We start from the raw sequence: 19679 nt of genomic DNA, 5'->3' as shown, positions 1-19679 counted from the left end.
GCTATTATTCATGCAGATGAGGCTATCCATGGCTTCTAGAATGCCAGTTGCGGGGGCTGATGCGCCAGCTGCATTTCTGTGTGTGTCTCATCATTTGGCCACTGTGAGAACTGAATCTAACCCAGCAGGGCTCCTCTTGAAACATTAAATACTTCAAATATTATTTCCCCACCCCCACCCCACCCCAAACCTGAGCACCTCTGAAAACTACTTCTGTGAATTAGTGTCATGAAGATGATCCATGTCAGGTTGCGGGTAATCTGAGTCCCTTGAGGTGTGGGTTGGACACCAACCAACTCTCATCAGCCTCAGCCAGAATGGCCAACAATCAGGAATGATAGGAGTTGTAACCTGAAAAAATAGTCCCACCCATTATGTACCCAATCAGTTACTGCATGTGAGGGTCTCCTGCAGATCCTATCTTAATTTGGAGGTACATTCTGCACCTACTCTTGCGAGTTCTCTCCCCTTAAACATTAGACAAATGACGACTCCATCTTATTTCTGGCACCTACTGAAGACCTCCTTCCAACAAGCCTTTCAACTAGACATATTTCATAGCCTGCTTCTGTACTGGAATTGTTTTTATATGCTTTACTGTTTGTGTGTTTGTCGTCCTGCGCTCCTCTGGGAGGAAGGGTGGGCTATAAATGTAAGCAATAACAACAACCACCATCACCTGTAGGGCTGCCATACACCTGGAATTTCCTGGACATAGCTGGGATTCTGCCATCGGAAACAGTGCCTGGGCTGAAATCGCTGAAATGTCCATGAAAATCCAGATGTATGGCGACCCATGTAGGAAGTGTATAGATTGTATCTGATCAGCTGAAAAACCGCAGGAAACACTACAGTCTTCTTCTTGGTGCTCCTGTGGGGGCTGTAATGTTTGATTCAACCTCTGGCTTGTTGCAAAAACAATACCAGAACACCAACTGCTTATGCTCTGAAGGGTGCATGGAAAACAGTCAGAAAACAAGTACTGTAGTTGGAGACTCCTTTTTATTCTCACATCATTTTGCACTGCCTCTGGTTTGGAAAAAGAGAAGGACTCCACATTAACTTGGGGTTGCCAAGATGCTTTATTTAAGAGCTGCATTCAGAATTCACTGACACTTAGTGCTGAGTGGGATTTACTATTTTGCCAACAAATAATGTGTAGTTGGTCTGTGTTTCATACATTAGCACATAAAAAGGCATGTTGAATTCTATGGTCGGAGGCAAAGACATAGGTATGGCTTCTATAACAGTGGCTGCCGCTGCCTCTGACCCTTTCTCATCCACGATGAGCACAGACTTATGGGTAGCCTGAGGAAGAACAAAGAAAGACATCAGAGTTTGGAGAGGAGAAAAGGATTTCATTTGTGAAGGAAATGCTTTTTAGAAAGGCCTTTGTCTTCACTGCCGCTTACCTCTGGCAGTCTATGTGATTTCCCCCTCTGTCAATGAGTAACTTTGCTGAGGTGACATCACAAAAACACATGGGTTGGTGCAACCAATCACAATAAATGCCTATGAGGGCAAATGAGACCCTCAGCAGGCAGGGACTCAAAAGGGTATCAGAACTCTTGGGCGAACCCTAATGTTCAGAAACGTGATGTGAGGGATAAGAGGTACCGGCAGCCCCCTCCCATCCTGAATACCAGCTCCTCCTCCAGTGGGGAGGGGGAGACTTCGAGTGGTGATTCAGGAAGTGGAAACAGGAGCTCGAGTACCTTAGCGGAGCACAGGCACCGCCGGGGAAAGGAACAGGGAAGCAGGGAAACGGTGGGAAAGAGGCCGATCCCAGCTACTCCGGAATTGCGTAAAAAGCGCAGGGGGCGGAGATTCGGTATGCCAAGATTACTTTGCTGGAAGAAAACGCGCCAACCGCCATTCGGAGGTTCTGCGGAAGACTGACAACATGTACCACTATCTGTAAATAGCACTGCTTTCAGCACTGTAAATACACAGCACCAATAAAAGCATAAAATGCAGAGCTGTGTGGAGTCGTTACTCTGAAGTAGCCCACCCAGGCCACTGTGACACGTGAGCTTTGTCGGCACTGAGGAGGCTAACGCTGAAGAGAATATCATAGTCAGACAGCATATGGCATGGTCCTTTTTCAAACACACATCTTCAAATAAAAAAAGAACAGGGTGGACAAGGCCTGGCTTCAATACTTAGTCTCCTATGGCAGCTGCCAAGACCCCAGTAGTATCCAACACTTATGCCACCTGCTCTGGGCCTACATTATGGCTAGATTTTAATCCTGCCAAATGTAACTTTTATTTTATTTATCATAAAGGTAAAGGGACCCCTAACCATTAGGTCCAGTTGTGACCGACTCTGGGGTTGCGGCGCTCATCTCGCTCTATTGGCTGAGGGAGCAGGCGTACAGCTTCCAGGTCATGTGGCCAGTATGACAGCCGCTTCTGGTGAACCAGAGCAGCGCACGGAAATGCCATTTACCTTCCCGCCGGAGCAGTACCTATACCTATTTATCTACTTGCACTTTGACATGCTTTTGAACTGCTATGTTGGCAGGAGCTGGGACCGAGCAATGGGAGCTCACCCCATCGCGGGGATTCGAACCACCGACCTTCTGATTGGCAAGTCCTAGGCTCTGCGGTTTAACCCACAACACCACCCGTGTCCCACTTATTTATCGTAGTTGTGCTCAATTTCATCTATGTGGGGCTACCTTTGAAGGTGACCCGGAAACTACAATTAATCCAGAATGCGGCAGCTAGACTGGTGACTGGGAGCAGCCGCCAAGACCACATAACACCGGTCTTGAAAGACCTGCATTGGCTCCCAGTACATTTCTGAGCACAATTCAAAGTGTTGGTGCTGACCTTTAAAGCCCTAAACGGCCTCGGCCCAGTATACCTGAAGGAGCATCTCCAGCTCCATCGCTCTGCCCGGACACTGAGGTCCAGTGCCGAGGGCCTTCTGGCGGTTCCCTCGCTGCAAGAAGCCAAGTTACAGGGCCTTCTTGGTAGTGGCACCCTGCCCTGTGGAATGCCCTCCCACCAGATGTCAAAGAGAAAAACAACTACCAGACTTTTAAAGGACATCTGAAGACAGCCCTGTTTAGGGAAGCTTTTAATCTTTAAGAAATTAGTGTATTCTAATATTTCTGTTGGAAGCCACCCAGAGTGGCTGGGGAAACCCAGCCAGATGGGCGGGGTATAAATAATAAATTATTATTATTAATTATTATTAATTATTATTATTATTATTATTATTATTATTATTATTATCTCCCATTCACACGAGCAGGTTGTATAGCTCCTTCCTCTTCAATATGTCCACTTTCTCTGGTCCTCATCTCCTTAATTCTGTGGTGTGTCACAACTTGTATTATTGGGCAATATGGTCCTTAAGATTTGTAAGAGGGAGTCTCTGCTTACCATCCCTAGCAGCACCTACTAGTGAGGTTTGCCTGGTGCCTTCATTAGGTGCCGGAAAAACATTCCTCTTAAACTAGGCCTTTGGGTGATTAAAATCTTATACCCCTTTTAAATGTGTATGTTGGAGGGGATTTATTGGTTTGTTTTCGTTTTATTATGTATTTTGTGTTCTCATTTTGTATTTTTATGTTTGGATGAACAGCGGTATACAAATTTAATGGGAACTTTGGATGAAGATTGGTATATAAATTTAATGAATAATAATAATTTAAGGAGATGGAGCACAATTAATTCAATTTGCCCAAATAAAACAAGATCCTTTGGGGGGGGGGGGACAAGGTCATGTGACTAATGGGAATATTTGTTTTCAACTTACTTTTGACACCTTCAAAGGCTGCCCAGTGATTCCTGTCAGATCAGCTTGATCACTGAAGACATCAGTAATGCCCATTTTGCTGAGGGGCTCCTTTAGTTCATAGCTGGCAGAAATATTAAACTTTGGAAGGAACACAGATGCTGTAGCACTTCAGGAACAGAAAGATACAAGAAATTACTTCAATTATTTGCTCAAATGGCTGACATCTAAAAGGGCATCTTACGGATCCCGAGCAGATCTGATAGAAACATGTTCTCATTGAGACTCAATGTGCTTGGAGCCTTGTCCAACTATGGCAACCGTCACCATCCTGGTACGTACCATGTATTTTGGATTACGGTTCCTATAAGCCCTAGTTAGCACAGCCCGGCTGGCTGGGCTGATGAGAGCTGTAGCCTAAAAGATGCCTGTACTATATAAGGCAAAAATATAATGGCAAAGTAAGAGTAGTCCTAACATTCAGAAAGGCTTTCCTATATTATATGGCCCACATCTAGTCCTTTACCTTGTAAGTGGTGTGGTAACCCAAGACAGTAAGGCTGGATCTACACTGATTTGTAAAAACGCTGTAAAAAAATCCCCCGTAATATTGCTCTCAATACAATTTCCTATTGCCGGCGGATCGCTGCTCTACAGCACCCTCTGGTGTCACATTTTTATAATGCATTTTAACGTTATAACTGACCCATGTAGCTTCGCCCTAAGTTACTGACTGGTTACAAATATATCTAACAAAAACATTAAAGAAGCAACACAAAACTTACCGTCGAACCTTTACTGCCCATTTGGTCCAAGTATCCAATGAGAAAGCCTCCTCTACCTGCTTGAGTTTTCCGGAATCTGGCAGAATAAAGAATGTGGTGGCACTCCCCTTGTAGTCCATTTGTAGCACCTGACAATGTAATTCAACATCATAGTAATACTGGAACCAGCCCAACCTGTGCATCATCGGGACTTTGACAGTTGTGTGTTCATTCACAAAGAAGTCCCTTTCTTCTGTGTGAGCTGGATCAAAAGGTTTTTCCCAGGCACCTTAAGAGAAAAGAAGAGGCCACCGCCACATTACGGAGAGATGACACAGTTCATTCAAATCACAACATTTGAATCTTATTTGCAATGTTGGTGTTTTCTCTCTCTTGCAGAGATTGTTGCTACATGATTCTTTAGCATGTCAGGAGGTTCATAGACAGGCACAGTTTGTTTTCCCATCGCAGTGTTGCAGCACTTTAGACGGCAGCTCAGCTTCCTGAACTGCTATGTAGGGTTGAATACTGTGGATGTATGTTTATGCATGCAGAGTAAAAAAGGGCAAGATATGATTGCTTTTGGTGGGCTTTTTAACTGGGGTGTGTTTGCCTGTACCTGCAGCTAGTTCATCATGTGAGAATGAGCCAGCAACCATGTGAGAATGACTCAGCATAAACTACAATATAAATGCTGCTGTGTTTAGAGGCAAATTTGCTCTCGGTCAGAGTGTGGTCTGTATGCTGTAAGGGAAGCACCATATTTTTCAAACCATGAGACACACTTTTTTCCTCCTAAAAAGTAACAGGAAATGTCTGTGCATCTTATGGAGCGAATGCGTGGTCCCTGTGCTCTTTTTTAAAAAAAGAGCTAAAGGCTAACAAGAGGGAAAGAGGGGTGTTGAAAAGAAGCTGCTCAGCAGCTGGTTGCAAGAGATCGGGGAGGGAGATAAGGGAAGCTAGCTTCCTTTCCCACCCCGTTCCCTTGCCCAGGCCTCCATTGTTGAATGTTCTGCAGAGGGAGGCTGTTTGTTTCCCCAGCAACATGTGACTGGCTGATTGGATTATCTGGCTGATTCGATTATCAGAAGCTGCAGAACTGTGAGTTGAACAGGATTTTTTCCCTTTGCAAAGTAAACTCAACAACTGTGAGCTGATCCCCCCAAAACGGGGCTTTTCCCCTTTCCTCCTCTGAAAACTAAGTGTGCCTTATGGTCAGGTGCGTCTTATGAAGCGAAAAATATGGTATCTGCTGCATGTATCTGGAACTGCATTATTGTCAGTAAAGCAACTGACTCTTCTTGGAAGTGTTTACTGTTTCTCTGGTCTTTTGCACACTCTGGTGACATTGGGGTGGGCACTTTGCACATGCCCCTACAAATACTATAGCAACAAAGCTGTACCAGAGCAGTGCATTTTATACAGTAAGAAAGTAAAGAAAATTAATTGTTTAGTTGACGGGGGTCAAATGTGGGATCCAAGCCCACAGGGGGGATTAGGGGAAGAAGCTCACTCCATGCCTTTGTCCGCAGATACATGCCTCAAGTCACAGGCAAAGGATTCTCCCTGATAATAATAATAAATAATAGTTATTTTATTATTTCTACCTCGCCCATCTGACTGGAATGCCAAGAGATGGGATTTACTCTGAGCCCATGAGCCCCTTCTAAGCAAAGTGCAAATTTCAAAGGACTGCTGCGTTTCAGCTTTCGCATGGTTTCGGAAAATTCAAATTAGAAGGTTCGTCTTAAAATCTGAACGGAGTTGAATTTATTCCCCGCCCCTAAGTGTACCTTTAAAGAATATGTAGTTAGCTACAGCCAGTGAGGTATCTGGATCAAGACCCTTGACAACCTCCGAAATTTTCCCATGGGTTTTCTTCTCTATATAATCGTTGATTTGTTTCTCGGCTTCTTTTGGCTCCTGGAATTTCGCGGGCAACACTTCTACAGAGTAAAAAGCCTTGATGTCATCCAGAAAGGTTGGTAATGCCTCCAGGCCCTCCCTTAAAAACAGAGCGTCTCCTAGCTCGAGTTGGTACCCAGAATCTGAGCGAGTGAGCGTGGAAAAGTCATTATGAAGCGCCTGGTGTATCTCCTTCTCTGGAATTTCTGTCAGGTTAAAGCAAAGGCCTTCTAGGATCTGAGTGCGTGTGGCAGATTTTGCCCCCAGTGAAAGAACGGAAAAGGTGGAGACAATACTGATGGGCGAGAAGAAAATATTTTTATCAGGTGAGGCTGAGGAAGCCAGACTAATAAATTTAATTGCAAAACTGCCAACATTTGGATATATCCTAGTAGTTAGCTGTGTGCTGTTCTGTTCATCTGGACCCAGGTGGTGCCCATTGGAGAGGCTGGCCAATATCAAACAGAGACAGATGGCAGAGCGCATTCTTCCGGTCAGTTCTTCTGCGAATTGAGAGAAAGAGAGAGATTTTTACTTCCCACAAAATGTGTTAGTAGCAACAGCACCAGCAGGCCCGGCTCGTCGTAGACCCCCGGTGGCGCAGTGCACCATGGCGCAGGGCTGGTAAGCTGGGCGCTGGCCTGGGAAGGAGGGCGCCGCGCGGCAACCAATTGCGCCCTGCGAGGGCGGGGCGGGCGGCGGAGCGATCTCCGCCCCTCAGCACCAGGGCGCGCGATCTGCTCAAGACGGCCCTGAGCACTAGCAACAACTCAAAACAGGTCTTGCTCCCATTCAGAGTCAGCTCGTATCCTGAAGGTCAACATGAGAGGAAGATGCAAGAAGCATTTCACAATGCGTTGTCAAACTTTAGTCAAGAATGCACTTTACTGGCTCCACTCTAAACACAATGGATATCTCAACACCATGGGTAGGCCCAATCGCCTTCTAAATCCGGCCCGTGGATGGTCTGGGAATCAGCATGTTTTTACATGAGTAGAATGTGTCCTTTTATTTAAAATACATCTCTGGGTTATTTGTGGGGCCCGGCTGGTGTTTTTACATGAGTAGAATGTGTGCTTTTATTTAAAATGCATCTCTGGGTTATTTGTGGGGCATAGGTATTCGTCCCCCCCCAAAAAAATAGTCTGGCCCCCACAAGGTCTGAGGGACAGTGGCCTGGTTCCCTGCTGAAAACGTTTGCTGACCCCTGCTCAACGCCATAATATGAACACATCTATCTGCAATATAGATATGCACATGTTGGTTATTTTCCAGGGACAGTCCCAGATTTACAGAACACCTCCCGGTTTCTGATTTGATCCTGGAATGTCCCGCTTTTCCTTAGGACGTCCCTACTTTCATTGGAGAAATGTTGGTGGGTATGGAGTTATGTGAACCCCCCCCCCAAGCCAAAGAGATAAGTAACTATGCAACCTTTAGAAGACACCTGAAGGCAGCCCTGTATAGGGAAGTGGGGTATTTTTTTAAAAAGTTTAATGTGTTATTATGATTTTATATATGTTGGAGTGGCTGGGGCAACCCAGTCCGATGGGTGGGGTATAAATAGTAAAATGATGGTGATGGAATAGGACATCCCTATTTTCATCGGAGAAATGTTGGAGGGTATGTTAGTGTGCACATGGTGTGGAGCCAACCCCTGCTTTGCAGGTCTAGCTGCCTACGGCATGGCATAAATGTGAACGATATGACAATGTCCATGGTTGGCCAGTGAGAACATCAGACGAGCTCTGCTGAATCAAACCAAAACCCCATCTTGCCCAGCATCCTGTTCTCACAGTGGAAAACCAGGTGCTCATGGAAGCCCTGGAGGAGCTTCATGCTCTGGCTGCCGGGGGCGGGGGGCGGGGCTGGCGCGCATTCTGGGGGTCGGGCGCCGCCCGGAGGGGCGTGATGCGCGTTCTGGGGGCGGGGCGGGCAGCTGCCATGGCGCCTCGGGATCGCGCTGTCCGGGGCAGAGCGCCCCCATCACCCTTCCCTTCCTACGCCCTTGTATGGAAGCGGGACTCGATTGCAACAACACTCTCCCCACTTGTGATTTCCAGCCAGCAACTGCTATTCACAAACAGGTTATCTCTGACAGTGGAGGCAGAACATAGCCACCATGGCTTGTGGCTGTTAATAAACTTATCCTCTATTAATGTGACTGATCCTCTCAGGTTGTAAACCGTTTGAGTGCTTTGTTAAAAAGCTGACACATAAATGCAGTGTATAAATAAAGTAAATGAGAACTCTAGTGATACAAGTGCACTCAATGACTTTTGTATCATGTCACCCAGACACTACTTGGAGCAATGGATTTTTCCACCAGCCTGGTGTCCTCCAGATCTTTTGGTCAGCAGCCCCAGTCATCATGGCCAATGATCAGGAATGATGGGAAATGTAGTACAAAAAAAAATGTCTAGAGGGCAGTAGGTTGTGGAGGGGTGCTTTAAAGAGTTTTGCTACGAGCAAACTACCGCTGCTGGAGTATGCACAAAGCAATTCATTTTTGGTTACTTGAAGGGATTGAAATGCATTTCCCCTGCAAGAAGCTTAATCTCAAAAAACTATTCAGAAAATCTAGAAATTCAAACAAAACCAAAAACCCCATACCCAAATGAAATAAATAAACCAAAAACAACCCAACCAAACTCAAACTTTGATCCCCAAGTACAATAACAAATATTTATTGCAGGAAATTATTATGAAAAGTCTCAGGTGTGCAAATATAGCATTGCCTGGGGATACATGCCTGGTGCCACTGTGCGGTTTTGCACATAGGATTTGGGTAATTTAAAGTGACATGCATGCAATTATTGCAGGTTAGCCAAAAGCAAGCTCTTGTGAGCCAATTAGCCGTGAAAATATCACCCAGTCACCAGGACTGCAGACCTGATGACTTTAAGAGTTTAAAATACTACATGTATTTATTGTTTATAAAGTTTATTCAATATTACTTTTTTAAAAAAAATCATTTTGGATTTTTAGCACAATATTCACAATTTAAACATAAAATTCATACATTTATTTTTTTAATGTGAAAGTTTTCACATGTTCACCTTTTATTTTAGAGTTGAAGCAATATAGATTGCAGGTGCAAGGTAGCCTTAAAAATGAATGTGTAATGATTTGAATCTATTTTTTTTTGGGGGGGGGAAACAGCAATATAAAAATGGGACGGCAATTTCACCTAAATGATAATTATTGTCATTTACTGGAGCTTTTTTTCACTGCCCCTTCACCATAAATTCACAGGTTGGGTTACAAAATATTAGGGGATGCTTAGTCTCTTTAACAATCTGCCTCACCCCATACCTAGTCACCCCCTCTTTCCTTTACACCTGACCAATTCCCTTCCTTTACACTTCACCCATCCCCTCACCTATCCCTTACAGCTCCCCCAACCACCCTCCCCTCACAGTTCACCTCAAGCAACTAGCCCCAATCTCACCTCTATTAAAAGGAGGCTGGCAGGCACTTCAGAGAGCTGTTTGGCAAACCACTTCTCTGAGGAACCTCCCACCCTCCTTTAAACGGCATGATGTTTAACAGAGGGGGAGTGGTTTGCCAAATCGCTATCTGACACGCCTACCACCCACCTTTAAATGGCTCACCTGGGCTGCCCGCTTCTTGCTCACTTGCCTGTCTGCCATTCTGCCATTACGTTGGAATTGTCAAAGCCACCAGTTGGCAGCTACCTAAACTGCAGCATGATGACAGTCTTACAATTTTATTATATAGTAAGAATTATTATATTTTAATCTTTGTTGGAAGCCACCCAGAGTGGCTGGGGAAACCCAGCCAGATGGGCGGGGTACAAATAATAAATTATTTATTTATTTATTATATATTATATTAAAACCAACTTACAATCAGGAAAATAAGGTGAGTTCTATATATTTTAATTGAAGTTGCATCTATCATCTCTATCTATCTATCTATCTATCTATCTATCTATCTATCTATCTATCTATCTATCTATCTAGAGCCTAGGTTTAAAATGCTAGAAAAAGAAGTTCAAACTACACTGGGTAGCTATAGGCCAGGCATCCCCAAACTTCAGCCCTCCAGATGTTTTGGACTACAGTTCCCATCATCCCTGATCAATGGTCCTGTTAGCGAGGGATGATGGGAGTTGTAGGCCAAAACATCTGGAGGGCCGCAGTTTGGGGAAGCCTGCTATAGGCTTAACACAAGTTTGTGAGGTAAATTAAAAACAGCAAGGTGGAGGTCATGTCTTTCTTTTTTTTTTTTTTTTTTTTTATATAAACTTTATTTAGAATTGTTTAAAATACACACACTCACAAACACACACATATACGTGTAACGTCAAAGTAAGGAAAAACAAAACTAATATAATACAAAAAAAGAAAATAAAGAAAGACCTTATATTCGAAAACAATCACTTCAACAAAGTGAATAAGACATAACAGAATCCAAATAATATTTGTAAAGTATCCAAATCATAATTATAACAAAAATTTTAACGTAAGAGTCTTAATCATCAAACAGAAAATTTAAAATAGAAGCAAATAATGAATAAACAAATAATGAATAAACAAATCAAATATCTCTTCAGACAGTCATTCATACTCAACCCCCTAATTTATGGACTCTGGTCCAATTCATCTTAACCATTAAGTTTGTTAAGAGAAACTTAAATACCCTCCCCATACCCTCCACCCTGGTGACTTCCAGTCATTCCTGTATGTTGATTTTCTTTCTTTGTTCTGATGCATGCTTAATACAATTTCCTCCTGCCCCTTAATTTCCTTGCCCTTCATATCTCTGCCTCCAGATTCGCTTATTTTACCTTATTTTTCATATATGATTCAAAAGATTCCCAATTTTTACCCGCTTTTTCCCTACCCAATCCTTTTGATATCCCATTTCGAATAGCCAAATTCTTATATCCCACTAATTTCATCAGCCAATCTTTAATATTTGGAATTTTGTCACTTTTCCAATTTTGTGCAATTAGAGTTCTGGCGGCTATAGTGCTGTACATTACCAAACATCTATCTTTGGCCTTAATTTCTTCACCTACCATGCTCAAAAGAAATATCTCCGGTTCTTTCTTAAATGATGTCTTAATTATCTTTTTTAACTCCTTATATACCTCATCCCAAAAATTTCTTATTTTCTTACACCACCACCAGACATGTATAAATGTTCCGGTCTCCTCCCCACACCTCCAACAGGTATTGTTGTTTCCCTTGTATATCTTTGCCAGGCGCACCGGGGTTAGATACCACCTAAATTGCATTTTATAAATATTTTCCTTCAAATCATAACTAATAACCATTTTAATATCCCTTAACCACAATTTTTCCCAACTTTCATACATTATTGGTTTGCCCACATCCTGCGCCCATTTAACCATTACGTCTTTTGTTAATTCATCTTTAGTCTCCCACTCCAGAATCAATTCATACAATTTTTTTATAAATTTATTTCCCCCTTCCAATATTATTTTCCCAAATTTAGACATTTCCTTTTCGAAACCAATTGTCTTATCTTTTTTAAATCTTTCGTTAATTTCAAAATATTGTAGCCACACATTACAATGTCTTCTAATTTCATTATAATCCTTTAATTTTAGGTGTCCATCCCGCTCCTCTATTAATTCATTATATATCGGCCAATTACTTTCCATATTCACTCTTTTAACTGAGATTATTTCTTTAGGTGATATCCACCGTGGTGTCCTTGGTTCCAATATCCCCCTATATTTTACCCATGTTTTATAAATTGACTTCCTAATGATATTATTCCATAAGGCATTGTGTACATTCAGTTTTTCTCTTAATAGGTGCCAATGCCAGCCGAACCCCAGTCCGGCACCCTCCAGGTCCAAAACTTCACTATCTTTTAGCTCAATCCATTCTTTTAGCCAGAACAGGGCGGCCGCATCGTGGTATAATTTAAGATCAGGTAAATTTAGTCCACCTCTTTCCTTTTTGTCAATTAATACTTTATATCTGATCCTCGGCTTCTTTCCATCCCAAATAAATTTACTGATATCTTTTTTCCAAATCTCGAAGCATTTAGACCCTGCCAAAATTGGTAGGTTTTGAAATAAAAACATCATCATCGGTAACACACTCATTTTAATGATGGAAATCCTACCTAACAGCGAAATTTTTAACTTAGTCCACATTTCCATTTTCCTTTTGATCTCTTTCCAAGTTCTTTCGTAATTGTCTTGAATTAAATTTATGTTGTTTGCTGTCATGTGGATTCCTAAATATTTTATTTTTCTCTTAATTTCAATGCCAGTTACCTCTTGTAATTCTTTCTTTTCTGCTTCTTCCATATTTTTTGTTAAGATACCACTCTTGTTGTAATTTATTTTAAATCCGGCTAATTTCCCAAATTCGTTAATCTTTTCCAATGTTTTAGGGATGCTTTTTAGGGGATTTTCGGTGGTGACGATTAAATCGTCCGCATATGCCCTAACTTTATATCTTTTCGCTCCCAATCTAATCCCTTCTATTTCTTTTTCTTCTCTTATTTTCTTTAGCACAACTTCCAGAACTATAATAAATAATATGGGGGACAGGGGGCACCCTTGCCTTGTGCCTTTATAGATTTTAACCTCTCCTGATGTTATCCCGTTTATTACAATTCTTGCCCTTTGATCTTCATATATTGTCCCTATTGCTCTTCTCAGCCTTTCTCCGAGTCCTAGTTCCTCTAATACTTTCTTAAGAAATGCCCACGATACCTTGTCAAAGGCCTTTTCGGCGTCAATTGTTAATATTGCCGCTTGTTTCCCTCTATTACTCTCCAAATATTCAATAATGTTAACAATATTTCTGATGTTATCCTTAATTTGTCTGCCTTTGACAAAACCGGCCTGGTTTTCATGTACTATTTCTTTTAGGACTAAATTTAGCCTATTGGCCAGGACTCCTGCGTAGATTTTATAATCATTGTTTAGAAGGGATATGGGCCTATAATTTGCTGGAGATTCCAAATCACTATTCTGCTTGGGTATTAGAGTTATAATTGCGTCTCTCCAGGAGTCCGGTGTCCCACCTTTTTCTAAAATCTCATTAATTAATTTTTTCAATGGTGTCATTAATGTATCTTCTAATTTTTTATAATATTCTATTGGTAGGCCATCGGGCCCTGGGGACTTTCCGATTTTCATTTTTTGAATTACTTCTCTAATTTCCGACTCGTTTATACTTTCATTCATTTTCCCCATTTTTTCTTTCATAATTTTTGACAATTTGGCATTACTTATTATTACTTCCGGTTTTGCCGCGGGACGCGTAACGCGCTCTTGCCGAGAGCTCTGCAGCCTCGGTAAAGTTTATTAAGGAAAAAGGGGTGCTGGCGGCATTCCGCGCCCCCAAAAAGGTTGGGGAGGCGATCTCCAACTGAATTAGCCGGTTGTGTCTGAAAGGAGCTCCTGGCATCCCTCGCTGCAAGCTGAGGAGAGGAGGAGACCTGGACACGGAGGCGCTGAGACCAGCTTCCTTAATATAAAGCCTGCAAGAGCGACGCCTTTTAATCTCAGTTCATTGGGGGGGGGGAATCCTCCTCACGGCTCTTTGTTAAACCCACGCTCCGGTTCAAGGTAAGATTAAAAGGTGCTTCAAAGGAGCTTAAGGAGGAGGGAAGAGCAACGCGAACGGAAAGCACTAAGAAGGGGGAGGGAGCTAGAGTCTGTGAGGAGAAAACAGCATAAATAACTTAAAAGGCGCTGCCGGAATAAATCTGAAGTAAGACAAAGATTTTAAAGTCTATGAAGCTGCTTTAAGTGAAGTCTTCCGTATGTTGATATCAAACAATGCATGCAACTGAACCTTGCCTGAGAAGAAAGGATTGAGAAAGATAACTGCGTGAGAGGTGAGCGATTGGAGAGCAGTGGCTGAGAAGGAGCGAGGTTCTGAGGGGCTACAGTGCTACATGAGAGAAAGACTGATTGCTAAAAGACTTGTTTTTTAAAAAAAATGGTGGGCGCTTTGTATTAACGATGACTGAGCAAAAAAGCTAAGAGAAGAAGCCGGAAATAGGGGGAGAGTTAAGACAAAGAGAGGTGATTTAAGGGAGAGTTTAAGACCTATTGTGACTTAAAACAGCGACACCAGAGGAAGAACTTGGAAAGACAGCCCTTTTTCAACTGAATTAAATAGCGACGCTAGAGGAGGAATTTAAAGAGACAGTCCATCCTAAGCAAGCCAAGGTGCAGACTCCATCTGGTGGATTGAGAGAGTAATTACAGTGAATAACAGTTTAAAAAATCACAATGCCACCAAAGTTAGCAGGAACAGGAAGTCAACAACAAAGAAGGAGTTCCACAATGGAGGTAGAGATGGACTTGAGGGAGCTCATTTTAAGCCTGAAAAGTGATATAGGAGAGGTCAAAAAGGACTTGACGGAGATAAAAAAAGAAATGAGTGACAGGGTGAAATCTTTGGAGGAAAAAGTTGACAAAATGGAAGAAAAGATGGATCAAAGTGAAAAAGAAAGGACTGAAATTAAAAATGAACTGAAAGAAGTGGAGATTAAAAGTCAAGCAACTGAATTAGAAATTCAAGAGATGAAAAATAAAATCTTGGCACTAGAAAATAGCATCCAGAAAGCAAATAAAGAAAAGAAAGAGGATAGAAAGGAGATGGAAAAGATGAGGAAAGACTTAGAGACACAAAGAGCATTACAGGAGGCCGCTCTGGATGCGCTTGCGATGATGCAATTAAAATTAAGAGAGAAGACGCTGAGGTTTCGAAATATCCCGGAGAAAGACAACGAAGATATCGAGAAATTAATTGTGGAGGAAATAGCACGTTGGCTGGAGGTGGAGAAGGACGGGATTGAGGAAAGAGTGGAAAAAGTCTTCAGAGTGAACTCAAAGAAAGCGAAAGAGAACAACTGGCCGGGAGACTGTTTGGTCACCTTCACTGCCGGATGGCTAGTGGAAAAAATCCTACAGAAAAAAGGGAGAAAGAAAATGAAAATAAACGGCGTAGAGATAGTGATCCTGAAGGAAATTCCGCCAAGACTGATTCAGAAACGACAGAAATACCATTTCTTAACCAAACCACTAAAAAAGAAAAATATAATATTTCGATGGGAATATCCCGAGGGATTATCTTTTTTCTACAAAGGAAGGCGGAGAAAGTTTGGATCAGTAGGGCAAGCGGACATTTTCTGGAGAAAGTACTGGCAGGAGTTAGGTGGCGAAAGGGTGAGACCGGCAGAAGAACAACTAGACAGCAGCCTGGAAGATGAAAATGAAGCTAGCGCCAAAGAAGAGGAAAACGAGGTAGAGGTAGAAGAGGAAGAAGAAGGACAGATACAAGAGACTTGAGATATTTAATAACTGACAATGGGAGTCACAAGGGGGGTTAAGGGAAACAATATTTTACACCTCTAAGAATAATGGATACTAGAATCTCCCCCGAAACAAATGCTTCTTCTGTTGTGGTATTGGTGTTTTTTTTTTTGTTTTTTTTTTCTTTGTTCCGTTTTCTGTTGTATTAGTGGATGAAAGGAAGGAAGGAGTGGGAAACTGTAAGTTTTCTTCCCTTTTCTTCTTTTTTTTTCCTTTTTATTAATAAGAGAGATTAATTTCTCTCTTTCTTTTGCCAAATAAATTGATAATAAATTGAAAATTGAGAATTTAATAAAATGAAGCTTAAAACAATTTCATGGAATGTGAATGGCCTAAATAATAAAAAAAAGAGGAATAAATTGGGACATGTATTAAAAAAACCTAATTGGGATATAATTTGTCTCCAGGAGACGCACATTAATAAAAAACACGAAAAGATTTTGGAAAATGAAAAATTGGGGAAAGCATTTGTGACAGCCGCAGATAAAAAGAAAAGAGGAGTTGTGATATACATTAAAAGAAAATGGGAACCAAATTTGATATGGAAAGATCAAGACGGGAGAATAATAATGGTGGAGATAAAAGTTGAAGGAATAAAATGGCTAATTGCAGGAATATATGCGCCCAATGGGGGCAAAGGTAGTTTCTTCCAAGTCATGGAAGAGAAACTATTTGAACATATGGAAAAAAAATATTGATCATGGGAGACTTCAATGGGGTTCAAGAGCCAGAATTAGACAAATCAGTAAATAGGGGAAAAAGGAAAGAAATTAAACTCCCCAAAAGTTTCAACAATATGGTGGAAAATCTAGATTTGGTCGATGCGTGGCGGCATAAATACCCGATTAAAAAAGAATTCACCTATTACTCCTCCATGCACCAGACAGCAAGTAGAATAGACGGGATTTGGATGTCTAAGGAATTAACAACAAAAATTGGGAGAGTAGAGATACTCCCCAAGACTTTGACCGACCACAGCCCAGTAACCCTCTGTTTAGAGGAAATGGAACAAGAAAAAAGCAGAAGGTGGAGGATGAATGTCTTCCTACTGCACAACGAAAAGGTTGTACAGGGAGCACGTGATTTAATGAAGGAATATTTTGAGCTCAACTGTAACGGGGAGGTAGAATTGAAAACAATATGGGATGCAGGAAAAGCGGTGGTTAGGGGGTATTTCGTCCAGCAAAGTAAAATTGAAAGGAAATTAAAAGAAATTAAGAAAATAGAGTTAATGGAGGAGATAAAAAGGAAGGAGAAATTATTATATAAGTTTAAAAAAAATGATATAGAACAAGAGATTAAAATTTTAAGATTAGAGTACGAAAATCTAATAGAGCAAGAAATGGAAAAAGAAGCACAATTCTGGAGGTATAAACACTTTGAATGGGCCAACAAACCAGGCAAGTTACTTGCCTGGCAAATAAAGAAAAGGAAAAGCGAAAGGATAATTAACAAATTAAAAATAAGGGGGAGGGTGGTAGAAAGACCTAAAGAAATAAGGAAAGTGTTTGAGGACTTCTATACAGATTTATACAGGAAAGAAAACGAAAACGAAAAGGAAATAGGAGGTCATGTCTTTCATTGGATCTACTTGTGAGTAAGCACTGCATCACACTGCTGGCTGTCACTTCTTATCAGTGATAAACATTAAATTGCATTTAGTGTTTTAGAGCTGGCATTGGCCAGAGACAGGCCCGGCTTGCCCATTGACTCTAGTGGCGCGTTGCGCCAGGGCACCTGGGTGATCAGGGGGTGCTGAGGGGTGCTGAGGGGCACCCTAGCAAGTGGGGAAGCTGCGCAGCGGCCTCCCTTTTCCCTCCACCAGCCGCACTGGGAGAGCAGGGAGGTAAGCGAGTGGAACAGGGGCACTAGGACCCTGTTCCGCTCTGCAGCACCAGGGTCATCCCTCACCCCAGCGCTGCGTTTCATTGGTAGAGGCGACGCCACATGGCAGCACCTCTACCAATGAAACGCAGCGGCCTGTTGGCGGGAAGGAAACGGCCGTGGACCCAGCAAGCGCCGACGTCGGCCGAGAAGGCCCCGGCGCGGCGCAGCTTGCCCAGGCACCCCGGCCCGCTGGGAGAAGGGAGGAAGGCCGCGCAGAGCAGCGGCGCCCCTCCCCCACTCAATCTGGCATAGGACAGGCGGGTGGCCTCCGGCACAGTGTGGCCCCACTGTGAGGCTCCCCCCGCCCCCGCCGCCTGGCATGCCAGAGACCTTAAGACAGCCCTGGCCAGAGAGGGCTGGTACATTCCCAACGCTTTGGGAATTTGACTCCCATGCTTTACAGTAGCATAGGAAGTTATCTAAAACCGAGCCAGGCCATTGTTCAGTCTAGTTCAGTATTGTCTACACTGATTGATAGCTGCTCTCCAGAGTTTCAGGCAGCGGGCATTCCTAGGCCTGCCTGAAGATGCTATGGCTTGTTCTGCCCCTTCCCCCATGCTCTTTCCATGTAATCACATTCTCTTTTCAATATAGTCATGTTTACTTTCTTCTAAATCATTAGAAAACTCTATAATACTTGCAGATCTTGGAAATGCATATGCTTTTCTGCACCAGATGATGTTCACTTCCCTTTTCATGCATGAGTGCAAAGAAATCATTTTAAAACTTGGAAACAAAAAAACATGATTTCATTTCTCCGGTTTATGTGCACAAACATGAACAATCAGCACAAAATCTGAAGGGAAAATTGGGGAAATTTTTGCAATTACCCAACATCCTGAGCGACGAGGACATTAAAGTAAGTTTATGTATGGTTCTGAGTAGTGCAATAAATAAAAATTCTAAGTATCACTCCTATTGGCCCTGAAAATGGACAGCAAGAAGTCACTTAAGGACAGGTTTTTTTCAGGGGAATAGGCAGATTTAAAGATACGCACTTGAAAATGCGGTACAGTATTTGCAAAGCAGTATTTGACTGCCCCATCCCCCGGTTTATTCAGATGAGTTTGCTTATTCTGTATTCATCTTGATTTGCTTGCATGGTAGTTCAACTATGGACTGGGAAACACTGGCCTGCGAGCGCTCCAGTTGGAGAACAGCCTTTACCAAAGGTGTCATGGGCTTTGAAGAAACTTGATCTCAGGACTCAAGGGAGAAACATGCTAAGAGGAAGGCACGCTTGGCAAATCCACACCATGATCAGCTCCCGCCTGGAAACCAATGTCCCCACTGTGGAAGGACGTGTGGATCCAGAATTCGTCTCCACAGTCACTTACGGACCCATTGTTAAAACCGTGTTTATGGAAGACAATCTTACTCAGCTACGAGTGATCCCCAAAGGAAGGAAGGAACGTGTTTAGTCAGTGCAAATATTTAAACTTGAGCAACAGTTCCACTGTGCAAACGTTAATCCAAGCACTGATGGGACACTGGCTGGATACTGCCCTATGTTTGGCCTGCATGTCAACGAGCCTTTATCCTTCACTCATCCTGATTTGCTTATGCTGTTTTTACACATCTTCCAATTAATCATTTGCTCACCCCAAACTTTTAAGTGCATTTTTACCCATTGTTTCCCAAAGCAATGGATTTGTTGCAGTAGAGCAACAGAACACTTTAATCCATTTTAACTGTGCAAGCCTGAAAGGTTCTGGTATGCGCTTGAACTTCCCCCGCAAAACAGTGACAGTTTTGAGGCACCCAAAGAGGACAGATACTGTACTTACAGCAGTTGTGCAGAACCTTCCTTTCTGTGAGAAAGCCTCTGATTCTTCATGATCTGCTACAGTATTTATGCAAACTGCAAACTGCAATGTGAGCAAAGTGCTTCATTAATCCTTAACCGGGACTGTTGAAAGGTATTCGTTTTAAACATTGTCCAAACATTGCCCCAGAACAGTCTTTGCTCTTCTGGCAAGGAGAAATCAATTTGTTGACCTTGGCTGGGTACAGGGGCGGAGGAAGTG

At 42.5% G+C, this 19679-nt stretch overlaps 2 protein-coding genes across 3 annotated transcripts in view; both read right to left on the bottom strand.

The window, feature by feature from the left end:
* Positions 1–19679, bottom strand: part of SERPINA10 (serpin family A member 10) — a 201224-nt gene that overhangs the window by 21399 nt on the left and 160146 nt on the right. The gene's annotated exons all lie outside the window — the stretch shown is intronic.
* LOC118080841 (alpha-1-antiproteinase-like) lies at positions 995–19538 on the bottom strand. Of its 2 annotated transcripts, XM_035106745.2 has the most exons (5): positions 19440–19538; positions 6308–6922; positions 4536–4803; positions 3772–3919; positions 996–1308 (listed from the first exon to the last, which is right to left on the bottom strand). In XM_035106745.2, exons 2-5 carry the CDS (start codon positions 6903–6905, stop codon positions 1117–1119), a joined length of 1206 nt encoding a protein of 401 aa, XP_034962636.2. In that variant the 5' UTR covers positions 6906–6922; positions 19440–19538; the 3' UTR covers positions 996–1116. The 2 variants fall into 2 exon arrangements, with proteins under 2 accessions (XP_060128064.1, XP_034962636.2); XM_060272081.1 differs by lacking the exon at positions 19440–19538 and having other exon boundaries at positions 995–1308.

This window comes from Zootoca vivipara, chromosome 1, assembly GCF_963506605.1.
Source record: "Zootoca vivipara chromosome 1, rZooViv1.1, whole genome shotgun sequence".
Classification (NCBI taxonomy): domain Eukaryota; kingdom Metazoa; phylum Chordata; class Lepidosauria; order Squamata; family Lacertidae; genus Zootoca; species Zootoca vivipara.
Note: the sequence above shows the minus strand (reverse complement) of the source record. Positions and strands in the feature narration are given on the sequence as shown.